At 48.0% G+C, this 25,974-nt stretch overlaps 1 protein-coding gene across 1 annotated transcript in view; it reads left to right on the top strand.

The window, feature by feature from the left end:
* CUX2 (cut like homeobox 2) overlaps positions 1-25,974 on the top strand; it is a 195,001-nt gene that overhangs the window by 129,780 nt on the left and 39,247 nt on the right. The window contains exons 4-5 of the mRNA XM_019950538.3: positions 6,453-6,531; positions 25,349-25,483. Of these exons, the coding sequence (XP_019806097.1) occupies positions 6,453-6,531; positions 25,349-25,483 (214 nt within the window). The remainder of the gene's footprint in view (positions 1-6,452; positions 6,532-25,348; positions 25,484-25,974) is intronic.

Below are 25,974 nucleotides of genomic sequence, written 5' to 3' on the forward strand. Positions count from 1 at the left end.
TCATTCCTCTGCCTCCTCCTCTGAGGTACTGATTCTGAGAGCCTCTGAACACCCACCTCTCAACTGCCCATCACTCTTCAGTTTCTTCCAGAATTCCTGTGGCCTCAGACCCACCCACCCAATCTCTCAGAACCACCATGCCCCACCATCCCCAGAGCCCGGGACCCAGCGGTAGAGGGAAGCTGTGTCAAAGTGTGTTTCACGGAACCCTAGTTTCTAAGTTTATTCTCTGATGAAAAAGCTCCGTGACCAAATGCATTTGGGAAAACACTGGGCTAAGCTGAGTTGAAGAGCATTTTCTTCTGCAGCTCTCGTCAGAGCATCCAGTGTGCTAGTAGATTTTGTACAATCCATGGAGAAGGCAGGTGGGTACAGGCTTGATCACAGGTCCCTCCCTCTTCACGCCAGGGGGACTGTGCAGCACACTTTGAGAAACGCTGGTCTCTGGTTGCAGTTCTGAGCCCTGGAGTGAGAGCATACTGGGCGCAGATACCACCTCCATCAATAACTAGTTCTTTCATCTTGGCCAAGTGACTTGGCTTCCCTGAACCTCAGTTTCTTCCCCTGTAAAATGGGAGCAATAACAGAGCTCACGTCTCAGAGCTGTATGCAGACATTCCAAAGATACGGCACTGAACACAGAATAAAGGTTCGGTTTCTGGAAACTCTGACTGTTCATTGTGAAGAGCTTGGCACAGAGCTGTTCTCAGTAGCCAGTAGATGTTGTCACTGCTGTCTCAGACAGTCATGGAAGCACAGCCTCGGGGGGGCCCCAAACTTGCCATTTTTCAACCACCTGACAGACAAATGCTAGGCAGCTAGAGCAGGCTTTTGCGTCTCCTCTGGCTTAACCGGTTCTACACCTGTTAACTTTCATACTCAGGGGACCAAACACATTTTCACCCCTTACATTACTTCGGGTAGTGTGAATGCCGCCTGCTTCATCAGACGCTGAGCTATTTCTGATGGTGACCTTCTTGGTGTCTGTAGCTGGCCGCCACCTCCTCCTCCTCCTCCTCTCCCTCCCCCAGATGGCCTTCAAAGATCTGCCTGTCACAAGCCAAAGCTGTCATTCTGGACCCTTTTCTCCTGCCCTTCTGCACTGTAGGACCCAGCCATGAGGCAGAGACACATGGCCTTTTATTTAGGCCGAGCTCACCTCTTCTGGGCACATGGGTGAAATACATTAGAGCTGCAGCTCTTGGAAAAGACATCCTGTATGGTTGGAAGAAGAATTATTGGCTTTATTAGAAAGCTTTTTTCCAACTTCCATGGGACTCTTTACTACATGTTAGCCCATTCCTCCCCCAACAGCTTCTTAGGCAGATGGAGAGTATTATTCCCACATGATGGATGAACAAACTGAGGCCAAGAGATGCTTCATGACATTGGGCCCAGCACTGGATCAGTCCCTGATGCCATCAGGCCTGGCCTTTTAGAAATAGACAGGGTCATCGCTCTAAAACAAGACTGAACGAGGCAGGACATCCAAATGACTACTGTCTTCAAGAGTCATATTTACTATGGGAGGCCCTAAACTTGAACTAATTCAGGCCTAGTGCCATCCCAGGATGTTTTTTGATCTCTGCTTTTGAAAATATTGTCCAGCCATTAGGTGAACTTCTAAAGCAGGGATCAGCAAATGTTTTCTGTTAAGGGCCAGAGAGAGTAAATATTTTCAGCTTTGCAGCCAGAATGTCTGTCACAACTATGCAATTCCACCATTATAGCATGAAAGCAGCCATAGACAATACATAAAAGAATGATTGTAGCTGTGTTCCAATAAAACTTTATTTAAACATACAGATGAAGGGCCACATTTGGCCCAAGGGCCATAGTTTCCTAACCTTTGATCTAGGACAGCGCTGTCCAGTAGAAATAGAATGCAAACGACATAAGTAATTTAAATTTTTCTAGTAGCTGCGTTATAAAAAGTAAAATGAAATAGGTTAGTTTAATTTTAATAATATATTTTATTGAACCCAGTATGTCCACAATATTATCATTTCAACATGAAATCAATATAAAAATTATTGAGATCTTTTACATTCCTTTTTGCTTCCTAAGACTTAGAAATCCCATATTTTACACGTACAGCCTATCTGAATTTGCATAGTCACATTTCAAGTGCTCACTGGCCACATGGGCTAGTGCTTACTGTTTTGGACAGCACAGCTTTAATGGGGCGGGCTGACATTATAAGGAGACAGTCGTACACATAATCAATACACAACTGATAAGCACCATGAATGGATAGTAGAGGGTGCTATGCATAGGGACCGGGAAACAATAAAGGGATCTTCTGTGACTTGCCCTCACCTCTGCCCTGAATTCCTTTTTGGAAGTCAATAGCAGGGCTTTCCTGGTGGTCCAGTGGTAAGGAATCCACCTTCCAATGCAGGGGATGCGGGTTTGATCCCTGGTCGGGAGCTAAAATCCCACATACCACGGGGCAACTAAACCAGCGCACCACAACTACTGAGCTCGTGCGCCTCAACAAGAGAGCCCTCATGCTGCAAACTACAGAGAGAAAACCCACACGCCACAACTAGAGACAAACCTGAGTACTGCAACAAAGAACCCGTGCCGCAACAAAAGATCCCACATGCCTCAACGAATGCAGCTTAGTTCTGCAACTAAGACGCAACACAGCCAAAAAAAGAAAGAAAGAAAAGAAATAAATCAGAAGTCAATAGAACATTCTTATGCCTATCGTAAACTCCAGCTACCACACATGCTTAGCATGGACGACTATAAAATGAAGCATTCAGACTTTGTGCTGGCTCATCTTTGATAATTCTCCATCTAGGGATCGGGAGATGAATTGCTTTTGTTTCTCATGGCTTTTCTTGGACCTCAGGTCAGCAGCATAGCAGCCCCTGACCTGGTACAGCCATAGATAGCAAATCAAGGCATCAGCATCCAGATGGGGTCCGAGCGATTGTCCCCACTGGCTGGGATGGTTTTTCTATCCAGGAGAAAGGGGCCCACATCTGGATTCAGAACAGTAATTTCAACCCCCAGACCTGGTGTGAATCTCACTCTACCATTTACTTACTGAGTGACCTTGGGCAAGTTACTTAACCTCGCTGAGTCTTAGTTTCCTCATCTGTACAATGGGGATAATGACAGCAGCTACCTTCAGTGATTGGTGTATGGAGAGGGATGATTATGAATAGTAAGTATCTGGTACATGGTAAACTCTGAATATTACATTATTATTATTATTAGTGCCTCAAGGATGTCCCTCCAAACTCTGAATTAATTGCCCCCTCCTCACATTAATCTGGAGACTCCAGTGTTTGCATCACCTCCTCCTGTGTTACGGTTCCTCTTTGGCATTGCTGTGTCTCCCACTCAGCTGTGAGTTCCCAGAACAGGAACTGTGTTTTGTACATCTTAGCAAGAATAAAACTCTTCCCTTTGCCTAGATTCTAGAACATTATTTCTGTCCATCACCATCTTCCCCTTCTGGGAGATAATTCCTGATGTTCCTTCCACCCATCAAACTGGGTCAGTCTCCCCCCACTTACACACTCTCAAGCCCCCCTGTGCTTTTCCTTTGAAGCGTTTAGCACATGTAATTAATGAATTATCTGGGGAATCTGACTTTTTTTTTTTTTTTTGCGGTACGCGGGCCTCTTACTGTTGTGGGCTCTCCCGTTGCGGAGCACAGGCTCCGGACGCGCAGGCTCAACGGCCATGGCTCACGGGCCCAGCCGCTCTGCGGCATGTGGGATCTTCGCGGACCGGGGCACGAACCCGCGTCCCCTGCATCGGCAGGCGGACCCTCAACCACTGCGCCATCAGGGAAGCCCTGGGGAATCTGCTTTGATGTCCGTCTCCCCACTGGACTGTGAGCCCTCTAAGGGTGGGGCTTGAGGCTGCATTATTCATCGCTGAGTTCTCAGCTCACAGGTCATGGCACATAGCAGGTGCTCAGGAAATGTTTGTTGAATGTATGAGAGACTGTCGTTCACTCTGGAAGGTAAGCGACCAGAGATTGCTCTCAGAATAACAACAAGAGAGCTTAAAGAGCTTTTGTAACTGACCTTTTTAAAATCACTTGCTCAACATCCACCATATATTTCTCTCCACCTCTCTTAAATAAAAAGTCTCTGTGGACCTTGTAAAACCTTCAAGCCATGCTGTCCAGTAGAAATATAATGTGATCCACACATGTACTTTTACATTTTGTAGTACCTACATTTTAAAAAGTAAAAGAAAACAGGTGAAATGAATTTTAATAATATATTTTATTTAACCCAGAATACCCAAAATTTTGTCACTTCAACATGTAATCAACATAAGAATAGCTGATGAGCTATTGTACATTCTCTTTTTTTGAACTAAGGCTTTGAAATCCGGTGCATATTTGCACTCACAGCACATCTGGATTTGGACTTGCCACGTTTCAAGTGCTTAGTACCCACATGAGGCTCATGGCTGTCATACTGGAAGCTGCAGAGAAACTGCTATGGTTTTCAAATTCTTCTTCCCAGAGTGCCCTGCTGTGTGTGGAGGCGAGGCTTTTCTCAGGTGGTCTTCATAGGACACCAGAGATGAGCACAGCTGAAGTTTATCATCCAGCACTGGGCAGAACCTGTCCCCATAACAGGCAAGAAGGAAGGAAGGGGTTGATCATACCAAGAGGTGACATGTCTATGGGGCTTAATGCATGCTAGGAGTTCTGCAAAGGGCTTTACATTGTGTTAAGTCATTTGATCCTCTAGCGACGCTTTGAGGGAGGCTATCATATTATTATCCCCGTTTTACAGGTGGGGAAGTAGAGGCACAGGGATTGAAGTGACCCACCTGTTCAAGGACACACAGATAATAAGTGGTGGAGCTGGGATTTGAACCCAGGCAGCCTGGCTCCAGGACCTATACCTCGGTTGATCACCTGTGTGAGCAGACTGTCTCAGAATTGGGCCCTGCCATTTCTCTACAATTGTGTCACAGGCAGGATCTAGAGTCAGTGCTACCCACTTGGATTTGTTCATTCAACAAATTATGTTGAGCCCCTTCTGTGCACCAGACCACACGCTCACAGAGCTTAGTTTGAGGGGAGGAATTCAATAACAGACACTTCCCCAAATGGCGTTACTGGGATTCATAGGAAAAGCCCAGCTCTGAAAGAGGGTGTTGACAAGTAGATGCTCTGATAGAGTCATCATTTAGCAAGTTGGCACCAGAGGGAGAGGTATTTCAGTGCCAGGGGGAATAAAGCTCTGTTCCAGTCCAAAGGGGGATGCCAGCCCAGTGTGTCCTCGAGGAGGTAGGGATGGTGACCTGTGGGTGCCAGGAGCTTGGTCCAACAGTATGCCAGGAAGGCCCAGGACTAATGCCAAGGGGAGTGGTCAAGAAGAGCCAGCATCAAGGCAGTTGTGAGGCCGGAGCTCAGAATTCACAGCCAGGAGCGAAGGGATGAGATGCTGCTGAGCCCCAAAAACACATCTTACGGAGTCTCACTGGCAGAACAATAAAAGTCTGTGAGGAAGAGAACGAATGCATGAAAGTAGCTCCTCACTACTGGTCATCCAGTCATTTGGTGTATTCATCAATCAAGAGGCATTTATTGAGCACCTTTGGTATGCCAGGAACTGTTTCACAAGCTGTCACTCTTGACATTTGTTGAAACTGATATCTTACTAGAGATTCAACAATTTCTCTTTAATTTTCAGTGGCAAGACATATTCCCCAGAGGTGTCCCACTTTCCTACAAAACGTGTCATATTTGAACCTCTGACATTAATAACAGGAATAATAGTAACAGCTGTTAATAACCTACTGTTGTGCCAGGCCCTGTGCTAAGCACTTATATATAGCTTCTTTTGATCCTCACAACAGGCCTAAGAGGTAGTTTCTATTATTTACCCCCTTTTTTTTTTTTTTTTTTTTTTTGCGGTACGCGGGCCTCTCATTGCTGTGGCCTCTCCCGCTGCGGAGCACAGGCTCCGGATGCGCAGGCTCAGCGGCCATGTCTCACAGGCCCAGCTGCTTCGCGGCATGTGGGATCTTCCTGGACCGGGGCACAAACCCGTGTCCCCTGCATCGGTAGGCAGACTCTCAACCACTGCGCCACCAGGGAAGCCCCATTTACGCCCATTTTACATATGAGGAAACTGAGGATCAGAGAGGGGCAGTGACTTGCCCAAGGTCACACAGCCAGATGCAGTGGAGCTGGAACTTGAACCCAGACTTTCTACTCCACACTTTTTTCTTTCTTTTTTTTTTTTTTTAACAGGCAAAGTCTATTTATTTAGAACTTGCTCTGGCAAAGGAGTCAGCCACCATCAGCTGAATTTTGGCAGTCTACTCCATACTTTCAATCTTCATTTCCCTTCTTCCTCCCCCCAATCCCATGTTTGCACATATAGAAAATGATTAAATTTGCTTCTAGACTCAGATGCTGTGGTCACACGTGATTCTTTCTCTTGTTGTTTCCAAAGGTGGTGGCTCTTAGTAAGAGAAGTCAGGAGGCCGAAGCTGCTTTCCTGAGCGTTTACAAGCAGTTAATTGAAGCACCAGGTAAGACATGCTTGGGCTCCGTGAGTGAATAATTAACAAAAATAAACTGCTGTTAGGACTGTTACACAGGCGCCTCCTCTCAGTGGCATCTGGGGACAGGCCAAGACTCCTGGGTGAGGCCAGGCCCTCCATGGGTAGGAGTTGTAGGGACTGAGGGGGTCTACACCCAGTCTGGTGTGATGTGTCCCCACACGACTCTTCCATCGTACCCCACTGCCTTCCAACATCAGCCAGGGAGCTTTGGGGGGCTCCTGGCAAGATCTCCCACCTGGATCTTCTTGGGGAGCCGAGTGTCTTGCCCACCAGAACCCCCATCCCTTTGCCACAAGGGGCAGAAGGCACCCAGTGCTCTCTGCCAGCAGAGGGCGCTGGAGGAAAGACTGCAAATGTTTCCTCCAGCATGGCACGGCCAACCTCAAAAACTTGATGTTCCTCAAAAACCAAACCCAAAAAAGCATATACTGTATGACTCCATTTACATAAAATATGAAGACAGGCAAAAATTAATGTCAGCACTATTCACAGTGGCTAAAAGGGGGAACAACCCAAATGTCCATCAGTGGATGAATAAATAAAATGTGGTTTACCAATCCAGTGGAATATTATTTAGCCATAAAAAGTAATGCAGTACTGACACATGGTACAGAGTGGATGAACCTTAAAAACATGATGCTGAGTGAAAGAAGCCAGATACAAGAGGTCACACAGTTTATGATTTCATTTGTATGAAGTACCCAAAATAGGCAAATCTATAGAGACAGAAATCAGATTGGTGGTTACCAATCCGGGGGCAGGAGAGAATGGGAAGTGAATGCTTAATGGGTATGAGGTTTCCTTTTAGGGGAATAAAAATGTTCTGGGACTAGATAGAGGTGGTGGTTGCACAACATCATGAATGAACTAACTGGCACTGAATTGTTCACTATAAAATGGTAAATTTTGCGTTACAGAATTTCACCTAAAAAAAAAAAAAGGCACCTGTGCTGTTAGAAGTCAAGAGAGTGGTTTCTCTTGGATGGGGCGATAGTTCCTGGGAGGGGCCTTTGGGGGCTGGAGATGTTGCTTCTTGATCTGGGTGTGGATTACAGAGGTATGATCAGCTTGAGAGCTTCAACTGTGTACCTAAATATGTAGATATACTTCTGCAAAAAGTTTCCCTTTTTTTTTTTTTTTTTGCGGTACGCGGGCCTCTCACTGTTGTGGCCTCTCCCGTTGCGGAGCACAGGCTCCAGACGCGCAGGCTCAGTGGCCATGGCTCACGGGCCTAGCTGCTCCGTGGCATGTGCGATCTTCCCGGACCAGGGCACGAACGCGTGTCCCCTGCATTGGCAGGCAGACTCTCAACCACTGCACCACCAGGGAAGCCCAAGTTCCCTTTTTTAAAATGGCCCATCCTCTGCACGTTTTCATTTATTGACCTAGAGATGGGAACCCAGAATGTAGTGATTTGCTTAATAATAGTGGAGCTGGGAGACAACTCCACTGTGCTAACTCCCTCCACCCAGACAGCCCCTTTAATCCATTTCTAGTACTTCCACACAGCTGCAGGAATTAGTGCTATCAGAGGTGACTGGAGCTGGGGGTTTACGAAGAAGAAAATGAGATCCCACTCTAGGCTGAGCCATGGAGAAGGCAAAGTCATTTATATTTGATGTCAAGGTTGTTTGTGAGATCTTTGTGCAGGGGTTGGGAAAGTCCCTCGTTCCATCTGTCTTGGGCAGTTGTGGTGGTTTAAATAGTGTCCTCCCAAAATTTATGTCCACTCTGAACCTCGTAGTGTGACCTTATTTGGAAACAGGGTCTTTGCAGGTGTAATTAGTTAAGGATCTTATGATGAGATCATCCTGGACTTAGGGAGGACCCTATATCCAATGAAGGGTGTCTTTATAAGAAGAGGAGAGGGAGTTTTGGGACAGACACAGGGAAGAGGGCCATGTGAAGACAGAGGCGGAGTTTGGAGTGATGCAACTACAAGCCAAGGAATGCCTGAGGCCACCAGGAGCTGGAAGAGGCAAGGAAGGATCCTCCACTAGAGCCTTCAGAAGGAGCACAGCCCTGACAGCAACTTGAGTTTGGACTTCTGGCCTCCAGAACTGTGAGAGAATAAACTTTTGTGGCTTTAAGCCACCTTAGTGGGTGGTGCTCTGTTATGGCTGCCCCGGGAAACTAATACAGCAACAATGATGTGAAGCTTCCCCTCCAAAAGCACATGAGCTGGGTGGTGAGGGAAGTCTTCTAGCCTGTTCTACTCAAAGTGTAGTCCATGGACCAGCAGCATTGGCTTCACCTGGAGCTCGTTAGAAATACAGAACCTCGGGCCATTGAAGCTTCTGCATTTTAACAAGTTCCCCAGGGGATCCGGGAGCACATCACAGTCAGAGAAGCAGTGGCCAGGTGTAGAAGTTGCATGTGCTCTACCCTCTGCATGTTACAAGCCCCAAAGGAACAGGCCCTACCAGTCCCTGTCTCCCTGGCACAAAGAAGTTGAGTCCAGTGCCTGATGCCTCACAGCCAGGGAGAGATGGGACTCAGCTCTTGATACATTCAACAACTATTTCTAGAATGTCTGCTCATGTCACAACTTGGCTACTCGTGGGAAGTTATGTTAGTTTCCCATTGCTGTAACAAACTGCTGCAAACTGAGTGGCTTAAAACAACAGATCCTTATTCTTTCTCAGTTCTGGAGGCCAGAAGTCTGAAATCAAGGTGTCGGCAGGGCTCTGCTCCCTCCGAAGACAAACACTGTTTGGTGTAGGGAGCAGAAAGCTGAGTAACTTGCATCCTTCACGTTACACACTGTATTTCAATAGGGGAGGACTCTTCCCTACCTCTTCCAGCTTCTGGTGGCTCCAGGTGTCCCTTGGCTTGTGGCTGCATCACTCCAGTCTCTGCCTCTGTCTGCACATGGCCTTCTTCCCTCTGTGTCTCTGGGTCCCAAATCCCCCTCTTCGTTCTCTTATAAGGACACTGGTCATTGGATTTAGGCCCCGCCCAGATAATCCAGGATGATCTCATCTCAAGATCCTTAACTTAATTACATTTGCAAAAGATCCTTTTCCAAAAAAGGTCACATTTACAGGTTCCAGGCATTAGGACATGGATGTATATTTTGGGGTCACCATTCAGCCCACTACAGAGGCACCTGCAGACTCGACTCGCTCTGCTCCAGTCCCGTGCTCTGCCCTGATTCTGCACTCGCAGGAAGGCAGCATGGCCACATGGGTTTTCTCAGTCAGAATGTTTTGGCGGCAAGAATGGCTGGAACCAGACAGCACAGCCCTCCAGGCTCTGTGCCTTCCCCCTGCCAGGGCATGGTCCTGTGGTATGAGGCCAAGACAGCTGTGTCTGCAGCCCTGGTCGTTATCACCCTTACTGAGGACCACACCAGGCACGTGGCCGAGAGACCGAGAGGCCGCCCCATTCCTTGCAGCCTTTTTGCTTATGATGTCTCCACCCTTATCAGAGCTATCTGGGAAAAAATTTGGAAAAATACACCCTCTTATTTCCCACTCTTTTCAATTCTTTGGGTTGCACAGTCTCAGTGGCGAATGACAGTGGAGGGTGACCCAGTACAGACCCCAGAGATACCTCCCACGAGTCCACATGCCCAGCTCCTCCACCGGGCCTCATAGTACCTTTCCTGTAGCACCAGGGGGCAGCACTGAGATGGGCTTGTGTTTCCAGGCAAAGACCCCAGTTCAAATCCTGCCTGTACCACTTACTCATTGGGTAACTGTGGACGAATTAATTCACCTCCCTGAGCTTCAGTCTTCGCTTCTATAAATTGGGAATAATATCAGAGTCTGTCTCATACAGTCATTGGGAGGCTTCAGCGTGCATGGCGCAGAGTGGCACTTGCTAAGTGTTAACTGTTCTTATCATCATCTGTGTGTCCCTAGGACAAGTGAAATTCTCCAAGCCTGGGACTGAGTCATAGTAAACCTGTGTACCCTGAATCCAGTACACAGTAGGCACCTAATAATTGTTTGTTGAATGACTTAGAAATAAGATTCAGACGCAGAAAGTGGGAGAAGAGTTATTTGATGAAAAGGTACTTTTTTCAACTAGTGCTTCCTGCTTGCCACGTGTTTATCTACTCAGATGGCATTTATTGAGTGCCTCCTGTGTGCCCAGCACTCACTAGACACTGGGAACATAACCATGAGCCTGCTGATACAGACACGGGCCCAGACCTCAGAGAACTTGCATTCTGGTGGCAGAGGTAAACAGATCATCACTCCAGTAACCTGTTGTCTCAAACCCAGGGGAGCGTTTGGGGGTGAGAAGGGGCTTACAGCCCCCATGTGGGAGAGAGCATCATTTCTGGGGTTCACTGTGGACCCACATCTTTCTGAAAATATGTTAACCCACGAGGCCAGAACCGCAGTGCCAGTCAGGGACCGTGAGCGCTCCCAAGATTGGCATGGAACTTCCTGGAAAGTTCCCGTGCTCTCTTGCCCCTCTCCCCAAACGGTCATTCCAAGCCTAGTGCTGACTCCACGTGTCTGATTTCCCAACTCTACTCCCCAGAAATGGAGGGGTGGGGGGGACGTACATCCCCAGCTGTCACCAAGCTAGAGCACGAGGAACCTTAACTGATGGAGACATACCATACGAACAGCCCCTTCAGGGCTCTAATTCATTTTCAAGACATTTAAGAATAACAAAATGTTTTAATGATTTCTTAGGGGAATTAGGAAGACATATTTTTGTTCTCATTAAATTGTATCCTCAGACACAAGAACCAAATGTCAGATGTGTTACTGGTGCTCGGAGCTTCCCTCTTCACTGTCCCTGCCACACATGCCTCCCCAGCCCCTCCATAAAAATAACACTCCTGGAAAATTTGCCAGGATGAACACTCTCCTGTTTTTATACTTCTTGACAGGCAAATTATTTGTCGAAATACTTCCCATCCACACCTCCCCCCCGAAGCCACACAAGTCCTGATTCAACATTTTTGTTTTGAGTGACTGCTGCCAACACAAATCTTTGGCAGAGAATGCGATATAGCGTGATTGCTCAGCAAGTATTTTGATAAGTGTGCAGCCTGTATGTCTATAATTATGAAAGAAAACCGTAAATCTTTTGGATATTGTTCACACAGATGTGGCGTGAAGTGAGGAAAAAAAGCAGTAAAACGTGTTAAAAGCATAATTAATGTCATTGTTGTAGAGGATGATTTGATTTAAACCTTTCTGACTCCTGTACCGGTGACGGCTGATTTCTTTATTGCGTTCATAGAGTCACTAGGTACCGACCCAAGTTTCAGAGAGCTAACTTATTAACTGAGTGATTAGGTTAAAAGCAAAAAGAAAAAAATTTTAAGAGAAAACAAGGAAAGAGCAAGTAAGAGGACAGGCAGAGGAACACTGCTGAAGAGATAAGAAGGGAGAGGTGAGTCCCCCCAATTTTTTTTTTTTTTTTTTTTTGCCTTACTTTGTATTTTTAAAAATCTGATGCAGGAGATGGCAACTCCTCACAGGCGTTTCTCTCCCTGCTCCTCCTTTCAGGAGGCAAGGCTGGGCAGCTTAGGTTGATCGAGCTGTAGCATCAGACACAGTGGGGTGGGACTGTCAGCTTGGTGGGGTTTTTTTGAGCTGTGTGACCTTGGGCAGGGGCCTGAACCTCTCTGACTCTGGTTTCTGTGTCTTTAGCAGAGGGATAATAGAACCTGTTCATCGGTCAATGTGAGGATTCTATACCTATACATGAAAGCATTTGGCAGGTTGGATATCAGCAGCCCACTGCAAAGCTGCCATCAGGGTATAAGTTACGTGAGTCACACGCATTGGCTTTGGATTTCATACAGCTCTGTCAATTATCAAGGAAGTGGGGTGAGAGGTTTAACACTACAGGGTTACTGAACGTGCAGTAGGACAATACTTTCCAATGTTTAGGATTTTTAAAATTTTCTCCGCAATTATAAAAGTTGTATATGCCTACTGTCAAATTCAGAAAATATGGAAATAGGAGGGGAAAACTACCTACTAGAAAAGCAGTGGCAATATTTTGTTGTTTTCCTATCTGATCTTTTCCCCATGTACTTTTTCAAAATGGTTGTTCATTCTGCATGTACCATTTTCAATCCTGCTTCCTTTCACCCACTACAAGCATCTGTATTTCTCTGTGTGATTACAAATTCTGAGTAACTTTGGTTCCTCTTGTGTAACAGTCTCTTGTGTGGCTGTATTGTAATTTACTGAACCCCATTCCCAACACTGGGTATTCGGGGTTCTTGGGAATGCAAGGCATATTGGTACTGTACTGTAGTTATAAGAGTGAGAAAGAAAACTTGGGAAGGGGAATGTATTGTAGCCACATATTGACCACAAACCCAGGAAAAGTGGTCAGAAAGAATAAGAATCTTTTTCCCCCTTGTTGATTTATTTTGTACTTCTTTGTTTATTAGTTACACTAAATATCTTTTCACATGTTGTGAACCACTCATATTTATTATTTTGTAAATCACTGATTCATGTACCCTTAGCACATTTTTCTATCAGAGAGATCATTTTCTTATTGATTTGTAGATGCTCTTTGTATATTAGAGATACTAACCTTTGTCCTGGTAAATGTGTTTCATATCTTCTCTCCTAGTTTGCCTTTTGTTTCTTAATTTTGTTTACAATGTCTCTTGTAGATGATACACGGCACACATTCAAAAAATATTAGCAGAAAGTAGGAAATCTTACCAGACCTTTGCTTTATGGCTTCTGGATTTATTGTCATATTTTTAAAAAACCCTCTCACCTGAAGGTTGTAGGATTTTTTAAGTACTTTTGTGATCTCAATTTTTAGAAATTTGAATCTTTGAAGCATTTGAAATATATGGTGATGGAAGTAGAAAGTGGGGTTAAGAATTTAACATTGTGTTTGTCCCAAATGACTAGTTCTACTGCCATCTAGTGGATAAGCCACCTTTGCAGATACAGATTTTAGTGTAATGAGAGACCCATTGCTGTCTTTGGCTGCCCTCACCTCCTTCCCTTCCTCCCTGTATGTGCCTCTGCCCATTTGGTCCTGTTGAGCTCAGGGGAGCACAGAAGGGTAACATAAAAGGTTATTTAACCCGTAAAAAAAGGAAAAGTTTAACAGCAGATTTTCCAGAGATGGTACTTAACTTCAAAAGGCATTGTCTCCCCATTTTCTGCCACACCTTTGCCTCTGCCATTTCTTCTGCCAGGAGTGCCCTTTCCCCCTGGCCACCTGTCTGATTTTTACTACTCCTGGCAGCTAAGGGTTGAAAGATGATTAAAGGAAAACATCCAGCATGATGCTGGTATCCAGTGGGTGCTCAATAAACGGCTGCTCCCTTTCAGAAGGGATGACAGGCGTTTCAGCTGTGGCTTTTCATCAGCTCATTCTCTGAGCACCTACCATGTGCTGAGCCCTGTGGGAACCCAAACTTGAGTCCTGCCCTGCCCTCGGAGTCCAACAGGGGCCACATGACCCGAAGACAGATGGCCAGAACACCCAGCAGAAAAAGGGCTTCAAGGTGGGAAGGCCAGGAGAGGTGCCTCAGGGAGAGCAGCCTTTGAATTTCAACGATGAGCTACCATCCTTGTGGGGCGGTTTCTTGGGTGCTCCCTGTGTGCCAGGCAGTGCGCTCAGCCCCTTACAGAAAGGATTTCACTTATCCCCTCTGCCCCTTGGAGGTAGGTATTGCCATCCTGCCCTGCTGTGTGGCTGAGGCAATGCAGGCTCAGAGAGGTCAAGCCACTTGCCCAAGGTCACACAGCAGAGAGGTAGTGGAGCCTGAATCTTGATCCCTGGCACCAAACCCAGATGCAGGATTAATTTTAAAATTGAAAGGGTTGGGGGACTTCCCTGCAGGTCCAATAGTTAAGACTCCATGCTACCAATGCAGGGGGCCCGGGTTCGATCCCTGGTCAGGGAACTAAGATTCCACATGCTGCACAGTGTGGCCAAAAACGAAAAAAAAAAAATTGAAAAGGTTGGAACAAAACCATTAGAGATTTGACATCTAAATACAGTGAAAAACAGCTAAGGGTCTTTGCTGCCAGTAGGTTGAGAGGTTCTAGGGTGAGAGGATGAGCCCTTTGCAGAAATGCAGATGTGTTAGCTGGAGGAAGAACATGACCCCTAACAGACACGTACACCTGGTCCTCCTGGCCCAGGGGTCCAAAGGCTGGTACTTCTGTTGAGGAGAAATTGAGCCACAGAGCTCCAAATTCAGGGGGCAGAGAGATGCCAGGAGGAGCACTAGCGGGACTCTAGGCTGAGGGACCCTCTCAGAGAGGGGCCAGTCCCTGTCCTGCCATCTTGCATCCTGTATCGCACCTGACTTCTTTGATCCTCAGTTTCCCCACTTGTGAAGTATGGATAATGATCTCACCTAATTATGGGCCCATTGGGTGGATTCAGTAGGAATGGAGAACACTTAACATGGTGCCTGGCACAGAGTAGTAGCCCCATGCAATTCATTCAACAAACATTGAACTCCTACTGTTTGATAGGGACTCTACTCGACACCAGGGGCGCAATGTTAGGCAAAACAGACACTGTCCCTGCCTGCCTGGAACTTTCTGTGCAGCTTAGTCTATGGAAACTTTGTTTTTACTACAATGGACACGGGTTTGAGTCCCAGCTCTGCTGCTCCCTGGATGGGTAACCTTGAGTAACTGGCTCTACCTCTCTGAGCCTCCGTTTCCTCCTCTGGAAAAGCACACTTACCTTCTGGTACCTCTGAGAGGATTAAGCAAGGTGAAGAGTATAAAATCCTAAGCTGGTGTCTGGCACACAGTAAATGCTCAGTAGACCCGTGGCTGCCGTTGCTGTTGGTGGTGGTGTTACTGTTACATCACCACCCAGTGCCAAGAAGGAAGACCCTCTCCAGCCCCTCTGTCTGTGCTTAAGCCGGGAGACCCGGAAGCAGCCAGCCCTAGCGACGAAGGGAAGAAAGCACGGCCCCCATTTGCATACAAGGGCTGGGCAGCCATCTGCTATCAAAAAGTTAGGATTAAAGGATCAAAGTTAGGCTCGCTGCCGCCGTCAGTAGCCTGAACCTCCTGCCCACACAGGCGCCCGGAGCCGGGGCCCAGATGGGAGAAGGCTTCTGTCTCAGAGATACTTTGGAGGGACACACGCATACTTCTGCATATATGTGTTTCTAAACAGCCTCTCGGACAGCCTTTGCAGCTCCAGCTTTCCTAAAAAAAGCTCTGAGCACCGCTTTCCTTCAGATGGACACAGTGGGAGGAATGAGACAGCTTTCCCTAGACTCACGACTCTCCCACACAGCCCCATAGACACTTTTTTTAAAAAATACCAACAGCATCAGCTAGTGGTGGAAGATGGAATAGATGATGTTCTATCCATCTCCTCCTACAGAGGCTTTGGAAAGGCTGGTGTGAGATTAAAATATTATAAATCCATTGGCAGTATTCTCTAGGGGTTTAGATCCAATGTAACCAAAATGAATTAGTCATTTTATTAAGCAGTTTATGCATAAAGAGCAAGTTGATGGCTGTAAGACAAAGGCACTCTATTTCCTGACGACGTTCCCCCTCCCCGCGTGCCCATCAGGACCTGCCACCTCGAATGGTTCATATTTGATCTTCCGTGTCTGCCAATGTGCTTAATTAATCCAAAGGATATGTAGTCAAACACTTCTGATTTGGGGTCCCCTGTTTGGGGCTTTTTTATTCAGGTTGGATCTAAAGCCGTTTGATTCCCGCTGCCACTGCCCTTGTCTATATATTGACAGTGTGTATGTTGCAGGAGTGAAGTGGGGGAAATAAAGTCCCGCTCACAGCTCTGGGCAGCCACGTGTGTCAGCTGAAAGGTTTCCCGTGGAAGCGCTGAGCCTGGCAGAAAGCCAGGCTCCGTGGCTCCAGATGAGGAGCTACAGGGATGTTCTGTCACTTCTCCTGACACTGAGATATGCGGCTTGCCAGACGTTGGAGGGGGACACAGGTCGCTTTGGAGACTGGGGGTCAGCGGGACCCCGCGCTTCCCCAAGTGGGGTCACCTGACATAGGGAGCAGCCTTGGTACCTGGCGCAACACAGACTTTGAATACATTGCTCACCAGGTATCACCTTTCTAGTTCCTTCTAGAGAAAGTCTCAGTCAGGTGCTAAAGCATCTTAAATGCCTATGGAACACCTGTGAATCTCTCCTTTTAACCAAGGAAGAGCTGGCCTCAAGCTCAAGGTCTTGAGCAGGCAATGGGGATGTAACTAGAATTTAATAACATCAGTTTCTTGATTTTTCCTTTGTATTTATTTTAATGGTTAAAACCCCTTTTTTATGATACAGAATCCCAATGATCTACTTACAGTAGTGAAACAAATATTCCTTTAAAATATATTTAAGTTAAAAACGTCAAATCACGTAAGGACAGATATCAAGTTGGTAATATTTTGGGGGGCAGGTGGATGCAGCTTAAGGTGTGACATGTCACCAGCATTTGACGATTGGGCCACCCTGGGTTCAAATCCAGCTCCGCCTTTTTCAGCAAGTGGCTTCCCTCTGCTGGGCTGCAGTTTTCTCATCTGGAAAATGGGGAGAATAGCAATGTCTCCTGTGGTTGTTTTGATGATTAAATGAGATATAAATATCTGCAAAGTACCTGGCGTATGTCAGGGTGCGGGGGGTGGTGGGGATGAAGAAATGTCAGTTCCCTGGAGCTTTTGTCTCAAGATGCTGGGTGGGCATCTCATCTGCTCTTTACCCCCCAGCTGGATATGGGTGCCCCATCTGCCCCAGAATGAATGTTTGCTAGAGTTGGGAGGATGAAGACCAGAAACTAGTGTTTGAAGAGCCAGAGCCTGCTCTGAACCCAGTCACCACCCACCAGCACCCAGACCAGCCTACAGGGAGGAGAGGTGAGGCTGGCACCAAGAATTACCCAGGCATCGCCAGCCTCTCTGAGCCCCGTGTCCTCATCAGTAAAATGGGTCAGTTGTGAAGATGAAGCTAAGCTGTGTTTCTGGGACAGTAACTCAGGGGGGATTGGTCAGGATGGTGTGCCAGCGTGTCTTGGTCTAATGGGAGCTGTTTCTCCTGGTGCTTCCTGGGTCTGGATTATTCTCTCCCAGCCCCCTGCTGGCTTCCTCATTTCCTTCAGGGCTCTGCTCAAACGTCACCTCCCTGACCAGGCTGCCTCAATTAGCACACTGCCCCCAAGCACACACCTCAGGCCACTCTCTCCCCCAACCCTGCTGTTTTTGTTCTCAGCCCCCTTACAGCCGTTGGTTTATTTGTCCATTGTCCATCTCTCCCCTCTAGAATGTCAACCCCAGGAAGGCAGGAATTTCCTCTTATTTACTGCTGTATCTCCAGGGCCCAGAAACTTCCCTAAGTAGATGCTCAGGAAGTATCTAGCAACCGAAGAAATGTATCTGACACATAGCAGGTGCTCAGTAAAAAGGTACTAATGAATAAATGGCTGAATTACAGACTGTATTAGTTTTTTCCTGCTGCTGTAACAAATGACCACTAACTTAGGTGCTTAAAACAAGCAACATTTCTTGAGCACCTACTATGTGAAAGGCCTTGGGAGAAAGGGGTTGCTGAGGAATGAAAGCTAGATGCTCCCAGACCCCTGTGACTGTCAGGTTCTCTGAGAAACCTCCTCCCAACATTTCAAAGATTTGCTGTCATTTCTGTCTCTTTCACTTTGTGTTTGTAAGAGCAGCTAGCGACGTTTAGCTGATGCATCAACTAATACAGTTGGACAAAGTAAGCAGGAAGCCCTCGGATATGTCAGCTACCCCAGCTGAGCATTTTACTTATGCGTAACTTGGCAGAATCTTCCAGTCCTCTGAATGCTAATATATTTTTTTTCTACCTAACTCAATCCCCAGCAATGTAGCTCAGACCTCCGTGGATTTCTCCCAGATGGGGGAGTTGGGAAGAAATGAGTTTACCCACGTGCCGTAAAGTCTAGGAATTCTGTGGGGAGGAAATAAAGAATGGAATATGCCTGGGGAAATAAGTGATCATCGTTGCTATGCACTCTTCAGAGCAGGGACCATACTCAACTCACCGCCCTGTTCCTCAGTAGTTGGAGAGGATGAACATACAGGAGGATCAGAGCCCAGCACCTGCTGCTTTGTCTTATGAAGCACGCTTGTCTTCCTGGACGACTGGTGAAATGGGTGCAGCAGGAGGGAAGTAGGTTAGGCTTAAGTAAGAACTTCCTTCCTATGAGACTTGGAGTCTAGCAGCTCCTTAGTCCTGCCTTTCTCACAGTTGGTATCCAGCCAGTTGCCATGTATTATGGGTTGAATTGTGTGCCCCCAAAAGATATTTTGAAGTCCTAACCCCTGGTACCTGTGAATGTGACCTTATTTGGAAATAGAGTCTTTGCAGATGTGATGATGATAAGGGACGGTCCTTAGGGTGAGACCCTAATCCACCATGACTGGTGTCCTTATAAAAAGAGGAGAGAGATACACAGAGAAGAGGGCCAAGTGATGACAGAGGCAGAGATTGAAGTGATGCCACCACAAGCTGAGAAATGCCAAGGATTGCTAGGAGAAAGCGTGGGACAGATCAAGATAGCACAGCTCTGCCAGCACCTTGATTTTGGACTTTGAACCTCCAGAGTACACATGATGTATTAGTTTTCAGAGGCTGCCATGCCAAATTTCCATAAACTGGATGGTTTAAAACAATGGAAATTTATCCTCTCGGTTTTGGAGGCCAGAAGCCCAAAAGTCAAGGTGTTGGCAGTGTTGGTTCCTTGTGGAGGCGCATAGGGAGAATCTGTTCCATTCCTTTCTCCTAGCTTCTGGTGGTGGCCAGCCATCGTTGGCATCCCTTGGCTTGTAGACACATTATTTCAATCTCTGCCTCTGTCTTCACGGGGCCTTCCCTGTGTGTTGTCTCTCTGTGTCCTCCCCTCTTATTGTAAAGACACCAGTCATTGGGATTAGTCAACCCTAATCCAGTCGACCTCATCTTAACTTGATTTCATCTGCAAAGACCCTGTTTCTAAATAAGGTCAGTTTCACAAGTTCTGGATGGACATGAATTTGGGGAAATGCTATTCAGCCTAGAACACCACACCCCATCAGTTCTTCCTATCTACCTCTTGTGTCTGAGCACTTCCCCCCAACTCCTCCTGCCACCGCCCTGATCCCAGCATCACTGCCTGGACTATTGCAGTAGCCCCTGTCTGGCTCCCTCTACAGCCCATTTTTCTTGCAGCAGCTTGGATGAGCCTTTGAAAAATGCAAATTAGAACATGTCACTTCCTAATGCTCTTAAGATAAGTCCTTTCCCCATCCATATTATCTGACTGGGATGTCAGCTACACATAGACAGAGACACTACTGTGCCCCCCACAGGTAGATGCTCAACAAACTCTTGCTGAGTGAAGCAGGTGCATGGACTCTTAGGTCCCCCTGTGAGCTCTGCCCACTTTAGATTCACCACTGTGGAATGTACCATCACCTCAACATGGGCTCCACACCCACAGACTCCAGAGTCTAGCTGCAGCTCCACAGGAGAGGCACTGTGACTATCCCCACTTTACAGACCAGGAAACTGAGGCTCTGAGAGGCAAAAGAGTAATCACATATTGGTTTGGGTCCTCTGGAAGCATTCACATGCCAAGATGGCACCGGATGTGCAAGAGATTTATTGGGGAAGATGCCCGTGAAGGATGAAAGAGAGGGAGAGGAGGAGACCACGAGAGCCTTCACTTGGTGATGCTGGTCTAACACCTGGGAAGGGAGAGAGGGAAGGAAGGAGGGTTGGTAGGAGGAACCTCAAACTGCAGTGCAGCTCTGAAAAAGTCTCAGCCAAGCTAAAACTAACAGGAGCCCCAAAGCAGGATGCAATTGTCTGCTCAGGCTGCTATAAGAAAACACCACAAACTAGGTGGCTTAAACAACAGAATTTTCTCTCTTACAGTTCTGGAGGCTGGGAAGTCCAAGATCAAGGTACCAGCAGGGTTGGTTTCTGGTGAGAGCTCTTTTCCTGGCTTGTAGGTGGCTGCCTTCTTACTGTGTCCCCACATGGCCTTTCCTTTCTGCACGTGCAGAGGGAGAAAGCTCTAGTGTCTCTTCCTCTTCTTGTAAGGACACCAGTCCTATCAGATTGGGCCCCACTCTTAATGACCTCATTTAACCTTAATTACTTCCTTAAAGCCCTGTCTCCAGATACAGTTGCATCAGGGGTTAATGCTTCAACATACGGGTTTGGGGGAAAACATTTTAGTCTATGATACTAGGTTGCCTTTTCCAGCATCAGCAGGAGTGGTCCAGCCCTACTGTCTCTGTCTTGCTCGGTCACTGGCTGGGAGCAGGCCTGGGGAAACCTGACCTCCAAACCAACACTGCAGTATATCCGAAGGTGCAGCGCCTGGAGACTGTCACCAACTCCTCGCAGGACGTTCTTCTTGAAGGGAGAGCTGGGTGGCACATCCCACACTGCCACAAGTCATAAGAATAAGGGTAATGCTCACTTAGACTCTGTTAGGTGCCAGGCACTGTCGCAGGGGCTCAGCGTGCTCATGGAGTCCCTGCACAGCCCTCTACAGTAGGTCCTGTTGTTATCCCTGTTTTACTGAGGAGGAAACTGAGGCTCAGGTGACCTAAGTGACTTTCCCTAAAGTTGTCACAGCCAGGATTTGACCATCAGCCTCCCAACCTGTCCCTCTCCCCCTTTATCTGAGAGTGGCTTTGGGAATTTGGAGGATTCACAATGTTCAAACCTCAAGTGTCAAGTTCAGCTATGAAGGCGTTTAATAATCACCCTCCCTGAGCATCCCGGCGCCAAGGAATAGGCCCAGGGCCAAAAGCACTCACTTTGGCAGGACCACACCCCTATCTGGTGATAACCAATGTTGATTGAATGTGTGCCTCAGGGATACTTGTGATAGAAATTTGGAGCCCAGAAAAGTCTGATGCTTTGTCCAAGGTCACACAGCAAGCCTGTGGCAAGGCCAAGAACAGCGCCCTCATTCTCTTTGCTTCTGGCCTAGTAATCCCCCATGCCCTGCCTCAAGGCAGCTTAGCCCACTACAAAGAGTCACCAGGCACTCCGGGTTCAAATCCCACCCCTGCCACTTCTGAGCTCGGCGACCTTGGGCACATGGAATCTCCTCTCTGGGCCTTCATTTCCTTGCCTGGAAAATGGAAATAGCAGCATCTACCTTATTGGGCCTCACCTTGGGGAAGTGATTTCACTCCCCCATGCCTCAGTTTGCCCATCTATAGAATGGGAACACAACAGCCCTACTAACAGTGTTGTGGTGAAGACTGTATGAATTCTAATCAATTTAAAGTGCTCCGGCTGCTAGGATTTGGCCACAGCCTGACGTCGGCTGAGTCATCTGAACCTTCCCCAACTTCCTGTCTCAAATTGAGGATCGAGGAGGAAGCACAGTGTGGGAAGAAGAGGCCGAGGCCCAAGGCCCCATCTTGGCCCTATCACCAACTCACTGGCAGACTTCAGGGAAGTCACGGGACCCCATTTTTCCCCAACTGTGCACTGGGGTAGGGGTGTTGGACACTTGACAAATTGTCCCTCCTCAGTGTGACTTTCTAAGCTGGAGCCTTTGAGTCCCTGAGTGGAGCTCAACGCAGGATTACTGGATTCTGAGTCTCCCAGGCACTGATGAGAGTATATGAGGCCTTACCCTGTCCTGAGTCTCCATGGAGTTTTGCCATGTAGACCGCAGCTCCTAGAACGTCACGGGACGGTGTGCTGCCCCCTCTCAGGGTAGTAACAGCAGCCAACACTTATCAAGCCCTACTGTGCACCCAGCACTGTGCAAATCTCTATACACATTCTCTCATTCAGTCCTTGCAGCCCCATTTTACAGATAAGAAAATGGAGGCTTGGAGAGGTTAACTGTCCAAAGGTCACATGGCCAGTTTAGAGCTGGAGCTGACACCAGCAGTCCTTAAATCATGCTGCCTCTCTCAGTAATCTTTTTCAGTCTTCCCAGTAGTAACTTCTGAGAAGTAGAAAATGTAATATTTTCTGACTTTTTAAGTGGGGAAACTGAGTCTTGAGACCAGCACTGGACTTCATGTTCTGAGAGTTTAACCACTATGTTCTACCCTGTACTGGCAAATGAAGGCAAAGAGAGCCTTGGAACCCGCTGACCCCGTACTGAGTGTCCACTCGTCACCCACCTGCTCCAGTCTGTCCAGGAGGCCACCTGCGGTCAGCTTCCCCTGGACAAAGAGCCCGAGGCAGCAAGGGGACCGCAGTGCCTCCGCGCACAACGAACATCAATTTCTGATCCCTGGGAATGGGGTGAATGACTTCCTTTTTCACCCGAGCGTCATCTTTTGGCTTGGACAGGCTCCTAGCCAGCCGGCCCCTGAGCCATGAGCTGGATCTTTCCCTCCTCCCTGGAACCAGAGCTGAGCCCTCTGCAGCCCTCAGCTGCAGCCTCCCGTGTTTATCTAACCTCCCTGACCCGGGCAAGCGCTTGTCGCCTTTTTCTTCCTTTCTCAAAAACCAGGACACAATAGGAAGCGTTTCCCTTAACTTATTAAAAAATCCAGACTTGTAAATTAATTTGTCCGTGTTGTACAAAGGCAGTGCAGATGGACTCATTAGCATGCACACAACAAATAATTATAGATGAATTTTTAGCTGGCCTGCCTAATGCGCTTGCTGGGTTAATTATGTCAATGTATAATTACATCAGCCCGGGGAGACATAATGGCATACCCTGCTGAGCAGCCCCTGCCTAATGACGGGGCATGGGGGAGTGCTGACAGAGGAAAGCCAGCAGCAGCGTTCCTGTGCACCTGCTTACCTCGACACAAACACCCATTGTCTGAGCCTCCCACCACCTAAACAAACAGGCGGGAGAAGAGGGATAAAATGCAGAGGTGGCCTTGTTCCAGCCGGACCTGAAGGTCCCGAGTATGGGCTCTGCCCCATTTCTTCCATCAGAAGATATTTATTGGGTTGGACTGTGGGTCAGGCTTCATTCACCCCACACGGGGTCCAGCGGAGGATCAAGAACAGATGTAGTCCCAGCCCTGCCTTGTTGTGGAGTTTGCAGTCTAGCGGGTATTAATTAGGTGCACTTGCAAATCAATGAAAATTGGAAGTACAGTGAGTGCTGTGAAGGAAAGGTGCAGGCAGCTGGGAGAGCTCATACTAGAAGACCGACTGGTCAAGGAAGGCTTCCTGGAAGAATTGGCATTTGAGTTGCTAAGATGAGTAAGCATTAACTAGCTGAGAGGGATAGGGGAGGGCAGGGTGTTCCTGGCAGAGGCTCCCTCCCGTACAAAGTCTCTGGGGTGCGTTTGAGGGACTGAGAGAAGAAGGTCAGTGTGGCTTGCACTCAGAAGGGCAGGAATAATAGTGAGGGCTTCCATTTGTCCTGAGCTGACCAAGTGCCAGGCACCGTATTGAGCACTTTACATGAATCTTCATCACAGGCTCACAAGGTCGGTACTTTTATCGTGAGGCACAGAGAGGTAGCGCCATTTACCAAGGTCACACAGCAATCCTAAGAAGCAAGTATAGATTAGACCAGGACCAGGGACATCTGACTCCAGGGTCCACACCAGCAGAGAGCAATGGCCAAGCAAATGCTGGTGGGAGATCCCAAAGGAGGGACCAGGAAGAGAGAGGGCTCTGGGGCATTAGAAAAAATGTGGACCAGACCAGCCCCCTTGGTCTGAAGCGAGGAGGCCCTGGCTTTCTTGGGACCCCATGAACACCTACCTACCTGCAGCTACTGGGGTCGAAATATCCACACCACTGAGACAGGAAGTCTTTGTGGCATCAGAGAAAGAGACCCAGACTTGAGTCTCTCCTCCGCTCTTCAGCAAGTCACCTGGCTTCTCTGAGCAGTTTCCTCATATGTGAAAACAAGTTAGATCCAGGCCAGCCTCCAGGGGATGCTGGCTGCATCGTGGGAACCTATTCCCAGGGACTGGCTTTGTAACATGGAAGATGCTACACCAAACCTCCTGCCCCAGGTGGGGAGTTGCTGGAAGAAGAGATGTTGGATTCTAGATCTGAAGGAAGAGGAAGTGCTTGCTAGGTGACAGGGTGGGAGGGGGGACAGAATTGCAGGTGGAAGGACCTGGTGTCCTCAATTTAGCTATTGGGAAATACGGAGACATCTTATATCCAGGTGTATATCTCGCCCCCAGAAAAACTATTATTTAATCGGCCACGAGTGTCACAAATGATGGTGTGTTGGCCCAGATCCATTGAAAAGCACCCCAAGGGTTATATGTGCAAAGATGCTATTACAGAACCTCGGGTGAAGGAAAATAGGGAGGGAGCTAGGAGAGGTGGGGAACTGGGTGAAAGCATCCAGACCACATTATAGCCTAAGGAAGGAAGCACTGGGGAAGGCCACGGGCCGGTCCTCAGCCCTCAGAGCAGTTTTGTGTCCCCCAGAAGCAGGTCTACCTCTATCCTTGCTGCCTGCAGGCCTTGTCTGGGAAGTCCCATGAGAAGGCTAGGTTTGAACTGATGGATTTCAGAGTGTGCCTGCTAGGGTCTTTGCTAAGTGATGTTCCCTGTGGTCGGTGGTGTGCAGGACACAATCTCATGGCCACCACAGATGGTATATAGAATCAGGAAAATGAAGTTATTATGATAATTATTATTCCCAGCTGGGCAGGACAGCCACACCCATGGGGATGGCACCTGCTCTCCAGAGCAGGTGCCTGGAGATCTGCTCCCTCATAAAGCAGAAAGTCCACGTTGCTCCCCTAAGCCACCAGAGCGATTCCAGATGGCTCCTATGGATGGTTCTTCCCACCCAAGCTCCCTGGCCCTGTGGCCTCAGCCGGGGCACCCCCTGGCCCCCAGGGCTCCCACCACCCCTGTCCTCCTCTCTCTGTGCAGACCCCGTGCCTGTGTTTGAGGCTTCACGCAGCCCAGACGACAGACTGCAGTCCCCCAGCTTCGACCCCAGCGGGCAGCCGCGGCGAGAGCTCCACAGTTCGTGGAAGAGACACCCTGAGCTCCTCGGCCCCAAAGGTACTGATAAGGTTTTCACAGGATGTCCATAATAAACAAGTGGGCTGTGGATCTTTGGCAGCCAAACTCGGCCACCCTTGTGGGGGAAGGAGGGCAGGGAACTCAACTCTATCATAATTTTAGATATGGGATGGGTTAAGGTGCACTTCTGCTGAGACAGACCAACCCCAAATCTCAGAGGCTTAATATATTTGAAGGGAGGGGAAGTTGCAGGGGACACTCCACGCAGTCATTCAGGGACCCAGGCTGTGGTAGTCCTGTCATCGTCAATTCTCGACATCCAGAGTCACAGTGAATGTTGACACCCAGCCAACAGGCAGAGAAAGAATGTGGAGGATCACACTGAGGTTGTGGGAGTGGCGCACATCACTTTGGCCACATCCCTGCTGCAAAGGAGGCTGGAAAATGTAGTCTGGCTGTGTGCCCAGGAGGAGAGGGAAATAGGATGTAGTGAACACAGCACTGTCTCAGCCCCAAATGAGACAAGTTAA

Source organism: Tursiops truncatus, chromosome 13 (genome assembly GCF_011762595.2).
Source record: "Tursiops truncatus isolate mTurTru1 chromosome 13, mTurTru1.mat.Y, whole genome shotgun sequence".
Classification (NCBI taxonomy): Eukaryota; Metazoa; Chordata; class Mammalia; order Artiodactyla; family Delphinidae; genus Tursiops; species Tursiops truncatus.